This window comes from Prunus dulcis, unplaced genomic scaffold (assembly GCF_902201215.1).
Source record: "Prunus dulcis unplaced genomic scaffold, ALMONDv2, whole genome shotgun sequence".
NCBI lineage: Eukaryota > Viridiplantae > Streptophyta > Magnoliopsida > Rosales > Rosaceae > Prunus > Prunus dulcis.
The window spans coordinates 30,567-42,725 of NW_023010135.1; the positions used below are offsets into that span (position 1 = coordinate 30,567).

A 12,159-nucleotide genomic window follows, 5' to 3' on the forward strand; every position below is an offset into this window, starting at 1 on the left:
GGTGGGAGATCAGATGCTACGCATCAGTACTACGATCCATGCTGTCTCGCCATGTCAACCGTCGATCTTATGCTATTCAGCTATTGGCTGTACATCTAGTGATTCACATTTATTTAGTTAGTTACGTTCAGCACGTGTGCCTTTGCATGGGAAAATGGTGCACCGCTGTCAAAGGTCAACGGTTGACCTTCCAATAAAACTATCGTTGCTTCCGAAGGAGGAAATAGTTAAAAAACAAAAATTTTTTCTTTTATATAGGCTTAATTACATACCTATGAAACTATAGTTAAATCTTACATTGTTCCTTCAAATTTAAAGTGATCCACTTATCTCATGTCGTTAATTATATCTAAAATTTTGTTTAAATATAATGACGTGACAGGAGTATTTAAGTAATTTTATACACGTGGGCTATTTTATGCTTACATAGACTTCACAAAAGCAATAAATTAATCAAACAACTTTTTTTTTTTTTAAACAACAATAAAAATTCATAAAGCCAAAAGAAAAAAGAAACAAAATTTTAAAATTTTTTTAGTAAGAAATTAAATTCGCAGCCCCCGTCCTTTTCACCACAGCCCCTATCTTCTTCCCTACAACCACCGTCTCCCCCAATCTTTCCCACGCTGCCCACGCCACCCTCAAGTTGAACTTCATCCCCACCTGCAACTCGCCCATGGTAGACCACACCCCAACACGCACCAATCTGCCACAGTTCCCTCTACAAACCTGGTAACCTCCATCCCCCACTAGATCCAATCATTCACAACCCATACACACAACCAATTCGCCATACAACAAATAAATCAAAACCCATGAATATCGAGAAAACGAAAACAAAAAACCTCATTTGTATGCTATATTCTTTTACGAGATTAGCATGTCAATTAAGGGAGAAGGGGGAGCGGAGCGGAAGAGGAGAGAAGGGGCAGCACCATCCCTTCCTCTTTATCTCTTTTTCACATCACAGGTGGCCCACCCCTACAACTCAACAACGTAGGCTCCCTCACCATAGTCCAAAAGAGGAGATTGAGAGGTTGTGAAGAAAAGTAAAAAAGAGAGAGATTGAGGGGCTTGCAGATCTGCATTATATGCCCCTTGATTCTTGCTTGTTCTTGTAGTTGGGTCTCGATGGTGGAGATTGGATTGCGATGGTGATAGCTCTTGAATTTGAGGTGGGTTAGTGCGGCTGGGTTTGCTGACGGGGGTGGTGGTGCGATGTGGAGAAGATGGTGGTGGCACTGGCAATGTGGTGAAGATGGTGGTTGCTGCCTTTTATTTTTTATTTTAATTTAGGCTCTTATAAAATTATCTTTAAATTATTTTGAAATGGCATATGGATGAAATTACCAAAAATATCAAACTACATCATCATATTTAACAGTGTTTTGGATGGAGTTAACGGCATGGGGCAAAGTGGTCACTTTAAGTTTATGGGGGCAATGTGAGATTTGATTGTAGTTTAAGGAGGCATTGGTGTAATTAAGCCTATTATATAATCAAGAGTAAACTGCTGAAAACCACAAAATGAGGGCCTCAATCACAAATGGGAATGGCAAGTTGATGGGCTTTATAGGTTTAATTTTGTTTTCTTTAAAAACAACATGGGCTACAATAGGTTTTAAAAAAAAATCTTCAAAAACCTTGTAGGTAGTTCCACCCCTTGTTGTTAGTCTTTATACAATAACTTGTCTATATTTATTTGGTCATTAACTAATATTTAGTTTAACATGAAATTAGTTATTATGTGTAGTGCATTCCTCAGAATATTTCTAAATTTGAAAATTTAAGATACATTTCAATTCTAATATAAAAAAATTCAGAATTTTCAGATTTCGGAACTTTCGAATGTCTTAATTGATTTGTACTCACCAAAATTGGAAGTTTTCGAATTGAAATAGATCGGAATTGAAATTTCCAATCCAACTTGCACCCCTAATATTCACGATAGAGAATACAAGCACAGATACTATCTTACAGATGGTATATATCCCAAATAGACCATTATCGTCCAATCAATTTCAGAGCCTCAAAGACTATAAAATAAAAATAAAATTATTCTCCAGAATGTAAGAGGTTTGTCGTAAGGATGTTTAGAGATCCTTCAAGCTCTCTTTGCAACCGGGAAGACATTGGGAGATTTTGAAGACATTCATAATTCTTCACATATGATTGTGATGGCAATGCCAAGTCTTCTACACCTTATGTGTATCTTGTGGTGGATGATCTCGCCAAGGCGGCCCAATAATCATTGATAAATATTGAAGTAATTGTCATGCAATGACGGATCCAATCCGTCACATTACCCTTTGAAATAATGTTATTAAACACTTGTGGAGTGGAATTCCTATCTACTAAGGACAAAGCTAACTGAAAAATCCTAGCTGCACTCTGGTCCCCTTTCTCTTTGCTGACAACCAATCGCAAGGAAGCTAAGGAGAGGAGGTGCACCTCCTCCCCTCCACCCGTCTTCCTCTCCTCATCTCCCCATCTTTTTCTCCCATATTTTCCCTTCCTCTTATCCCTCTTCTCCTCCCCTTCCCTTCCCCAAATAGTATAGATCTATTTGGATCTAGGTTTGCTTATTTTGTTTGGTTGTTTTTGCAATGTTCTAGGTGACTGGTGTTGTCTTTGTCTCGGCTGCAGCGACAGTAGTGACGCTGGATTGTGTATCTCTTTGAGAGAGTTGTGATAACTGGTGGCTGATATTTTGTCTCTGTTTTAACGACAGTAGCAGCATTGACGCTGGTAGTAGTTGTTGGGATGTGGTGCTCTTCTTTACTCTACGCCGACCGAAGAACTATGCTTGGTCATATGAGGTTTTCTTTGTCAGGTTCTGAGTGGAAGTGGAGTGCTTCTTAGGGGTCTTTTTACTGTTGTTTATGTTTTCCTCCTTCGTGTTCTCTCTAGGTTTCTATTATGGTATACCTTACAGTTTGTATGGGTGTTAAAAGACTATGATTTTGCTCATAGAATGCTTCTTTTGACAATTGGGATATTCTGCAGTCCTCTCATGTGGGTTTACTATTTGGGGTTTCTGCAGTCCTCTCATGTGGGTTTACTGTGTTAGTCTCTAGTTGCGGTTCTCATTGGAGTTCTTTGTGTTAGTTTTTGTTTTTGACTTGTTCTTTTATTATAATGGTCCAAAGTGACTTGAATTGGACTCTCTTATTAGTCATTGACATGTGTGGTACTCTTTGTCCCATGGGGTTTGTCCCATGAAGTTGTCCTAGAAATGTTTTAACGAGGCCACTGTATCATGTCGTTCTTTGTACGTCTCTAGTTTTATGAATGAATTCTCATTCTAAAAATAATAATACTAAATAAATACACTTGTGGAGTGGAGGCAATATGGAGGTGAGAATTAAGTGAATTGTTTTATGCTTTCAATACCTAACTAGCGAAATGTCCTTGCACATGAAGGAAATATGAAATAAAATAAGTTGATATATATTGCACTACGAAAACAATTCATTTATGACACGAAATAACAACACTTTATTTCTTAAACTTCCAACATGCTCCGTGAACGAACTATAATAACATACAATAAAACAAATACATGGTAATCATTCCTTTCTAGGAGTCATCCGATGGCGGTTTGGGATGATAGACGTCATCATCAAAGTTCAGACAACGGGAGGCTTGTTTCGCCATAATCTCCTTTTGTTTCTCTTTAACTTTGGCTCTTCTAGCCGGAGTTTCAATTGTAGAAGTTTCCATCGTCATAACCTTAAACTCTTTGTTCTTCTCGTAACTTTCCTCGTAAGACTTCATGACTTTAGCATTACCTTGATCCATGAGATCATGCATAATATCCTTTCTTTTTTGTTCTTGAGCCTTTTTGTTTCGAATAGGCCTTCGACGAAGGTTTGCTGTTTCTGGGACATTTTGGGTTACCGAAACAGACTCCATCGATTCATTATCGTTGACAGAATTGGACGTAGGTATTCTGACTGCTAGCCGTTGCTGCCCTTCAAATTTCAGCTCTTAGATTGCATTCAACTTCAAATCTGGGCGGTCCAAATTAATAGCCATTAGATTAAATATATATTTTGTTTAGTTACCGTTGGTTGCTTTGAATGGCAGCCTTTAGATTTCCGTTGGAATCAAATCTCAGCCACAAATTAGGTGACCCTTGAGCTGACCAATTCGCCAGTTTTTTTTTGGCTGAAGCGAGGATGGCCTAAACTCTTTGAATTGTTTTAAAGACGGGCTGGGCAAGAATTTATAGAGATCATACTTCCGACTGCGAGACAAAAAACAAAAGAGAGGATAGAGATCATACCATTCTTTTGGTTGCATCAAAGAACAGTTGAAAATTTGATCCTACGTACTGCCATTCAAAAAATCTCATTCATTTAGAAATTTAAAAGTAGAATAACAGAGAGCGAGATTTGTTAAATGTCCAACAACTGATTTCCCAATAGAAGTAACTAAATCAAGCTGTTCTTAGGGGAGGTGAAACAAGGATGACCCCGTCTCCTCTGACAAAGAGAAAGGGAACAGTCCGTTTTTTCGTCTGCAATGGAAGAAGAGGAAAAAAAAGGTCATCGTCTAAAACAGGACCAAGCGAGTAACAACAGCCGAAACATACCAGACCAAACAAGTAAGGATCTATGTCAAAACCAAACGCAATACAATAAAGTTGATGAAAAACCAAACAAATATTTATCATCATTTTGTACCTTTTCTTTGTTAATTACGTTTTAGGGTTTTGATTGTCTATATCAATGTTAATATTTCAATACACAACCATGTATTTCATGAATCAGCTCTAACCCATTCTCAATGGTAATGCCTCGAGCTAAAAGCAATTTATTTGATACGTTGTTTGACTATGAATTGTAAAAGACAAAATAAGATGTTAACTTATATTAGTTTCACTGCAGTCATCTTTTGATGATAAGATAAATGAATGGCAACTTAAACTCACTCAGGAGCAGATGTGACCTATCAAGGGTTCAATAGACAGAATCCACACAATTTTTTTTTCTTCATATCTGGCTGAAAATAAATTTCCATTGGCAGAAGTTTTCCAAAATTTAGCAAAGTCCACAGTGGCAATGCAGGAACATTCAGGTCTAGGTAAGCACTCCCATAGGTAATAAAGAGTATTGCCTCTGGAACAACCTGAGGGTACCGTCACTACAGCAGTTCTATCCCATGGTTTAAAGTTACAATTATTATTATTTTTTTTGTTATTCATGCAATTTACTCCACCAGGAAAACAATATTACAAATTAAAATTTATTGGAAAATAAATTAACTAAATTTAAAAATAAAATTAAAAAATGTGATGAAGACAACAGAATGTGAGTCACATACCCGGACAATCTCTTCATAAGTTTCATCATCAATTTCTACAGAAGTAACAACTTCTTCAACATCACCAAGAATCATATTCAAGTGTTGATCATAAGCCTGCAAAGCAAGATTTGAAACAACAAAATAAGAATCAGACACTAAGCTTTATGACCACAATTATTATTGTCATAAGTAACAATTAACAGAACCAGCTGACATAATTGTAAACATACAAGAAACTTTCTCCTTCACCCTCCCACCTCTCCTAATCCCTAATGTCATTTCATCAAGTTCGACAATTGGTCCTCACATAACAACCTTCTGAACCAACAACTTGTAATTTTTCTTTTCTGTCCTTTAGGACATATTATTCATTGTTTGATTAGAAGTACTTTTGAGGAACATGCAAACAAAGGTGAAGGGGAAGAGAAAGATGATTTGGAAAGCATCACTGGTTGGCTTAGCATAACTTTTATGACAATAGCAATGTTGGCTAAGAAGTATTCTTACTCAAAAAGTCAACAGAATCACAAAAGATCATCCACTTACATAATTTAAAATTTGAATTCAAGAATAAGAAAAAAGAGGATTTACCTCTGAAAAAATAATAAAGATGGCTACAGATTTCTTATACAGCCACACATTTTGCCTCAATCAGTTAATGGGAGAATATAGTAGGGTATAATTTCATGATAAGATGAGGCGAGGAGCAAACTAAATCATCACTCTAGAACTGATAAACTATATTAACCACCAATAGATCACCATCATCAGTTCCATAATCATAGTAGTGTCAAAGTAACCACTGTAAGTATCTTTCCATACTCAACAAGCTCCAACATTTGAAAGAAAATTTGAAACTTCCAAAATACAAGAAGCAAAAATACTTAGAATTGCAATAAAACGAAAAGACTCGAGTTCATTCATTCACATCACTTTTCTCAATCAACCCAAAAGCAAAAACAGACAATTATAGAAAATGCATAAATAAATAAAAAAGGTTACAGCTTTTCCTTGGAAAATAATAAAAGAAAACAGATATTGTATACTTTACGCATATCATAAGAAAGAACCCTAATTTCCATTCACCACTTAACACCCAAACAGCATACTTTAAACCCTAAACTTTCTTTTCTCTTCATTTTTAGTTTTTGCCAAATCTAGAACCCTAATTAGAACAACTCAGAAAGTAGACAAAACCTAATTTAGAGCAGAGTAAGAGGCATGGTGGGGGTGTGGAGACGTACATGGAGTTTACCGCGGAGCTCACGTTCGGAGCGGAGCTTGACGTAGATGCGCTCGTCGAGGCTGAGCCGTATCAGATCCAACGGCTCCTTCACGGCACTCTCTTCCTCACTCGCCATCTCTTAGTTTGCTCAGAAAGCAATTCAATATCTCCAATGGGTACCTGTTTTCCGCGCTCACGGTTAATCAACAACCCACAAACCAAAATCAAAATCGAAAACCCCAAAAACCCAAAATAACATTACAATTAATTAGCCCTTCCAGCCTAACCAAAACCAACACTCTAATTAATTAGCCCTATTTAGAAAATCTGAAAATCCAAATCATTGTATAACTCTAACTTTGAGCTTGTAAGAATCACGAACTATAGGAAGAGAGAGAAAAGTGGTTGCCTTGAACTCAAAATAAAATTGGAAAGCCCCAGCAGCTCCAGCTGACGTCGAAGAAATATCTTAAAGCGGATGTCGTCGCTGGATCGGAGCTGTTGAGCGTCGCAATGGTGTAGAGGGAACTGAGGATTGGGGCTGTTCTCTCAGCAAGGAATAGTAAAGGCAGCGTGTACGGGGTTGCTCTATCTCTATGTACAAAAAAAAGTTGAGGAAAAATGGAGTCAAATAACACATTAGGGATATTTTCAGTTAAACCCCCTGAGGTTTGGCATAATTACAACCGCACCTCAAAGGTTTCATTTATTCCATTTATACCCCTCGTTTCTAACATCTGGGTTCCTCCCTTCATGTTTCTGTAAGTCCACGTCCAAGGAGCTATCAATCTATCTTTATATTATGCTCATGCTTTGTTGCTGGAAATAATGCATCGTATAAAGAAATGAAGGAAACNAAAAATTTGAAAGCCATGAATGAAAATAAAATCCAAACATTTATTCCTTTATTTGATCGTCTGCATTACAAATTCTTGACATCAACAATGTGTCAAGATCCAGGAAACTTATTTATTCCTCTCTATTATTGGGAACTATATGTATAATATCATAACATATAAGATCCCATTATATATATATATATATATATATGCTTATGGGCAGAATGTGATGAGGTAGTCAGGGCTAGCACTGCATGTAAAGGTGCTGCTCTTGTCATCATAAGCATAGCTATAAGCTTGAGGGCACTGGGTCTTGAAGATCTTAGAGTAGTCAGTGGGAGGGCATGTCTCCGGCTTGTCGTTAGGGGGAGTGCAACAGTATTGTGGCTGGTTGAATGCTAAGCAAGCGCTCTTGCACGCAATTACGCTTCCATCAGATCCCTTCACTTGTAACTGAGCCGGGCACACTTTGTTAACATCGGCAGGGCAAGTTGAGGCCTTACACTCGCCGGTGCCACCTTGTGGAGCCACGGCCATGGGCAAGTTGAAGCCGTCAACAAGACTAACGTCGTAGAAATCTTGACCCCCGTTCGAAGCAATAGTGATTTCTACTAATGTAGCTGGCGGAGCTGCGCCGTTACCGTTGCATGAGACTTGGCCAGAGCCACAATCTGCTGTGGCACAAGTGAACTTTCCTGACGCGTCCGTGGAGCACCTGGTTCGGCCAAAGAAGCGACCGGACCATGGGGACGGAGCGTCCACAGAGCGGCTAATTCCGGTTGCTAACTCGAACCCAGTGAGTGATAATTGAGGTTTTTGGTCACCGGTTAGTGTTCCTGGCCAGACAGTGTAGGAACATTTGTTTGTGAAAGTGATTTTAGCTGCATGTGCACCTGCATATTCAAGAACGTGATCATAAGAATACAGATTACAGAGACAATTGTAAAAATAAACTGTTGATCGATATCTGATCGACTAACAAAAATTGTAAAATATTATACCTGAGAAGAAGAGGATGGCCAAGGTGGTGAGGCCGAGGAGAGCTGCTTGGCTCTTCATCATCATCATGGAAATGTCTTAATTGGCTAGCTGTTGCTGATAAACTTAATTAACTTGTAACTTGGTGAGGAGGATGATGATAAACTTGGGTGCGAGGGGGCGCTTTATATAGGGCTTGTAGCGTGCCTAACTTTTGAACTTTTCTTGCTATTTTGATTACGGGTCTAAGCTGCCATGGTAACACGTAAACAGGACCCTAAGGAAACTAACAAATTAATCATAATATTTGGTCCTAGATATCGTCATTGACCGCGATGTAGTTCCCTGTTTACATTATCCCAAAAAATATATATTACAGAAAAATCAAATTCAATCTAGAAAAATTAAAGTCATCATATGAGCCTGTAATTAAGTGTTGAATAAGTGAAATGGAAAAATATATATTTACAAAGGTTAACTTAGTCACAGACTCACATATAAACTGAAAACATGATAACTATTAGATAGTCTCTAGTCACGTGTTTACATTAATAAAAAAAGTAACTAAAAGATCTTTTAGAGGCGAATAGGGTCTAGTCCAATAGAAAATGACATTGACTTGCAGACGAGTGGTATCACGTTCGGATCCCATGAAGAAAAAAACAAAAACGTCTAGAGAGATTTGGATTAAACCCAAACATTAGATTATAGGTCATCAACACTAAACTATTTTTATTTAATGAGTATTTCAAACCTTTAATTAATGCTAAATATTTTTTATTTTTTAATAGAGATGGACCAATTAAAAAAAAGTTATACCATTTATGACTCCCTAAACTAGAGAGAATGATTGTGGATGCTTCTAGTCACAGACTCACATGTAAACGGAAACGTGATTATTATTAGATGGTCTATAATTACATGTATACAAATTAATAAAGAAGTAACTAAAAGATGTTTTAGAGGCCAATAAAGTTTAGCCTAGTAAAAAATGACATTAACTTGCATTCGAGTGGTGTAACACTGAAATCCCCGTAGAAAAAAAAAACAAAAACAAAAACTTCTAGAGAGACTTTGTTTAAACCCACACATTTTGATGATAGGTCATCAACACTAGGGAACGGGTCATAAACGCTTAGTCCCTGTTTACATATCATAGGTTTATTTGTAACAGCTGGTACTTTGAATATTGGCACTAGTACATATTACTTGCCAACATTAAAAATAAAAAAAATAAAAAATAAAAGTACTAGATATTAATTTAGATAATGAAACCCAAGAAATGTCAAAGTAGCAATACTGGGAGAATTGGAAGACGGCCAACCACATCAAATTAAAACGTCGATTAAGAACATTCGTGATTTTGAGAAACAGTCCATACACAACTAGGCGCGCGCCACGTAACCATTTTCATAGCGTGATTGATGGGGCGGGCTGCCGTGAAGGAGGAGAAGATGCTGGAAGCTGAGTACAATTAATGAGGGAGAAAAGTAAAACAAGGAAGGAAAACTAGTATTTCCCTTCAAATTTTTATTTTTATTTTTTATTTTATGACATCCCAAGTAACCTTTATTGTCAGCTTCAATTTTCCTCGTCCCATCCATTCATAGGATTTTTTGTTTGTTTATCTTTTATTTCGAACTGATTATGCTTACGTAAAATTACTTCGAAGGATAAGTACAATGACAGTTTAATACGTGTCTAAAAGTTTTTTTTTTGTTTTTTATATTTTATGAATTATTTTGACACGTATATCAAACGTAATTTCCAAATATCTTCTTCCAGAAAAGACCATTTCCAAAACCATTATTTTTATATCTTTCTTCAAAAGACAACTCCCAATATCGTGAAGTCATTGAACGACTTGATTATTCTAGTGTTTTTTTGGCATTACCATTCTCTTGTATTTATTTCATCAAAATTAGATGTCTTAAAAGCTTATGACTAGTCTAATTTTATTTTTCCAAAGATCTACCAATAAGATTCAAAATAACCATATGCTGTCTACAAAATAACAGAGTACGATACAGAAAATGTTCGGAATGATGTCGTAAAGACAAACAATGTGCCTCCTTGCTGATGTGAAATCAGCTCATCCGTCTGTTAAATTTATACTCTGAATGATTCAGGCCCCCTGATAACCTTCAGATAAGAAAATAACCTCAAATAATTCTTCATGCATTCACTTCGGGTCTATCCTTCCTTTTTCCCCTACGTGGATCATTAACATCCTGTTGTTGCTGTTCAGCCTTCTTCTGAGCTCGGACCATGGCTCGTCTTGTACGGGGTCGCATTTCCCTAACTTGCCGAGGGGGCATCAGATACGGTTCAAGGGGCCGATCACCAAAGGGGTGTTCACCACCAACAAATATCCTCAGCTTTCTATCTCTATCCTGCATCCAAATGAAAGGAAAGCTGTAAGATAACTTGCTAGACCAGCAAATAATTGTATGCATTTGCTAGGTCAGAGTTGGAAGGATCCTGCAAGTGGAGTAACTGCAATCTAGTAAGGTCCTCTCTAGCTTGGGCAACCTTAGAGTTGATGCTACCATAGTGTTATAAACTAAAACATAACAGACAAGAAAAGCTACTACTATAAAACTCACGTCACGCAATTTGTTCCTTGGGAGCATGCGTAATACAGCTTTGCGAATGACTTCCGTAGGGTCCTTGGCCATCTGATCCTTTAAAGTCCTTTCCTTGAGGTGACCTATATACCTACAGGCCATATATGATTCAACATCAAGACCAAAGACAAGGACGACTTTATTTAGAGGGTATTAGGAAACATCATGAATCAATTCTATTCATTTCCTTTGCTCATTCATATAATTATTGACTAAACTTGAGGATTCCCACAACTGAATTAAAAGACTAATTTTTTGATTAATTTGTTGTGGGGATAAGTTTAGAACTAAAATATAGACATATAATATTATATTAAAGGACTAGTTTGCTGATTTCAACGAATTTTAAGGGGACACACTTTCTCATTAAAACAAAAAGGTTCAAAGCTATGAAGACTCTGTTGCACTATACTAATCATACAAGAAGATTTGAATGCTCTTATTTTCAAGAAGTTCCCCTTCATTGTACCACTGAAAACTTTTCACAAAAGTAATTCTAAAACTACTGCACTTACCCAGTATGCCAATGATAAACCTTATCGGTTAGTTTTCTCCCCGTGACACAAACATCCTTTGCGTTAAGCACGATGCACATATCACCATCATCTCGGTTTGGAGCATATGTTGGTTTATCCTTCCCTTGAATCACAGTTGATATTTGAGATGCTAGTCTTCCAAGAACCTAAAAAGAAGGGTACATAGCCATTATTTTTCTGCAAAGGTTGCTACTTCAAGTAATTGATATGCTAACAACTGAACGATGCAATTCCACCAAGTTCAGAATTCATCAAAAACTGGATCAAGAAGCCATTTGCTTCTGCATCCACCCTCTGCAAATCTAATTTCATAAAATTTCACTTATTCATCTCAATATTTGTAGCCCCAAGAAATATTAGAAAATAAAGCACAAGGACCTGTGCTCAAAATTAGTTTTGAAAACAAAAATGAAAAAGTATCTCCTACCCCAACCCCTTCAATGCTACCATAAATAGTATAAAAACTATCAACAACAACCTGGCCTTTCGCATCGAATACTTTCCACCGCAACCCATCAAGATCAATACGCCTCAGGCCGGCAAGAGCTTTCTGTATGAATACCAAAGCATATATTCTGTTACTGATTGTGCACACTGAGTTAAAGAAAAAAATTCTCTCAGTACATTTCACAAACATCAAATAG

General features: G+C 37.1%; 3 protein-coding genes across 3 annotated transcripts; all 3 read right to left on the reverse strand.

The window, feature by feature from the left end:
* Nucleotides 1-4,322: 4,322 nt before the first annotated feature.
* Nucleotides 4,323-7,145, reverse strand: LOC117612982 (sm-like protein LSM3B). The gene is made up of 4 exons (XM_034341616.1): nt 6,945-7,145; nt 6,555-6,715; nt 5,329-5,424; nt 4,323-4,522 (listed from the first exon to the last, which is right to left on the reverse strand). The coding sequence occupies exons 2-4, from the start codon at nt 6,669-6,671 to the stop codon at nt 4,442-4,444; spliced, it is 294 nt and encodes a 97-aa protein (XP_034197507.1). The 5' UTR covers nt 6,672-6,715; nt 6,945-7,145; the 3' UTR covers nt 4,323-4,441.
* A 275-nt stretch (nt 7,146-7,420) lies between these two features.
* LOC117612988 (thaumatin-like protein 1) lies at nt 7,421-8,499 on the reverse strand. Its single transcript, XM_034341623.1, has 2 exons — nt 8,376-8,499; nt 7,421-8,267 (listed from the first exon to the last, which is right to left on the reverse strand). The coding sequence occupies exons 1-2, from the start codon at nt 8,440-8,442 to the stop codon at nt 7,588-7,590; spliced, it is 747 nt and encodes a 248-aa protein (XP_034197514.1). The 5' UTR covers nt 8,443-8,499; the 3' UTR covers nt 7,421-7,587.
* A 1,774-nt stretch (nt 8,500-10,273) lies between these two features.
* Nucleotides 10,274-12,109, reverse strand: LOC117612983 (50S ribosomal protein L13-like; the record flags this gene model as incomplete). Its single annotated transcript, XM_034341617.1, has 4 exons — nt 10,274-10,745; nt 10,959-11,070; nt 11,495-11,661; nt 11,994-12,109. Coding segments are annotated over 4 exons (614 nt in total), but the record flags the coding sequence as incomplete, so codon positions are not given.
* Nucleotides 12,110-12,159: the final 50 nt, after the last annotated feature.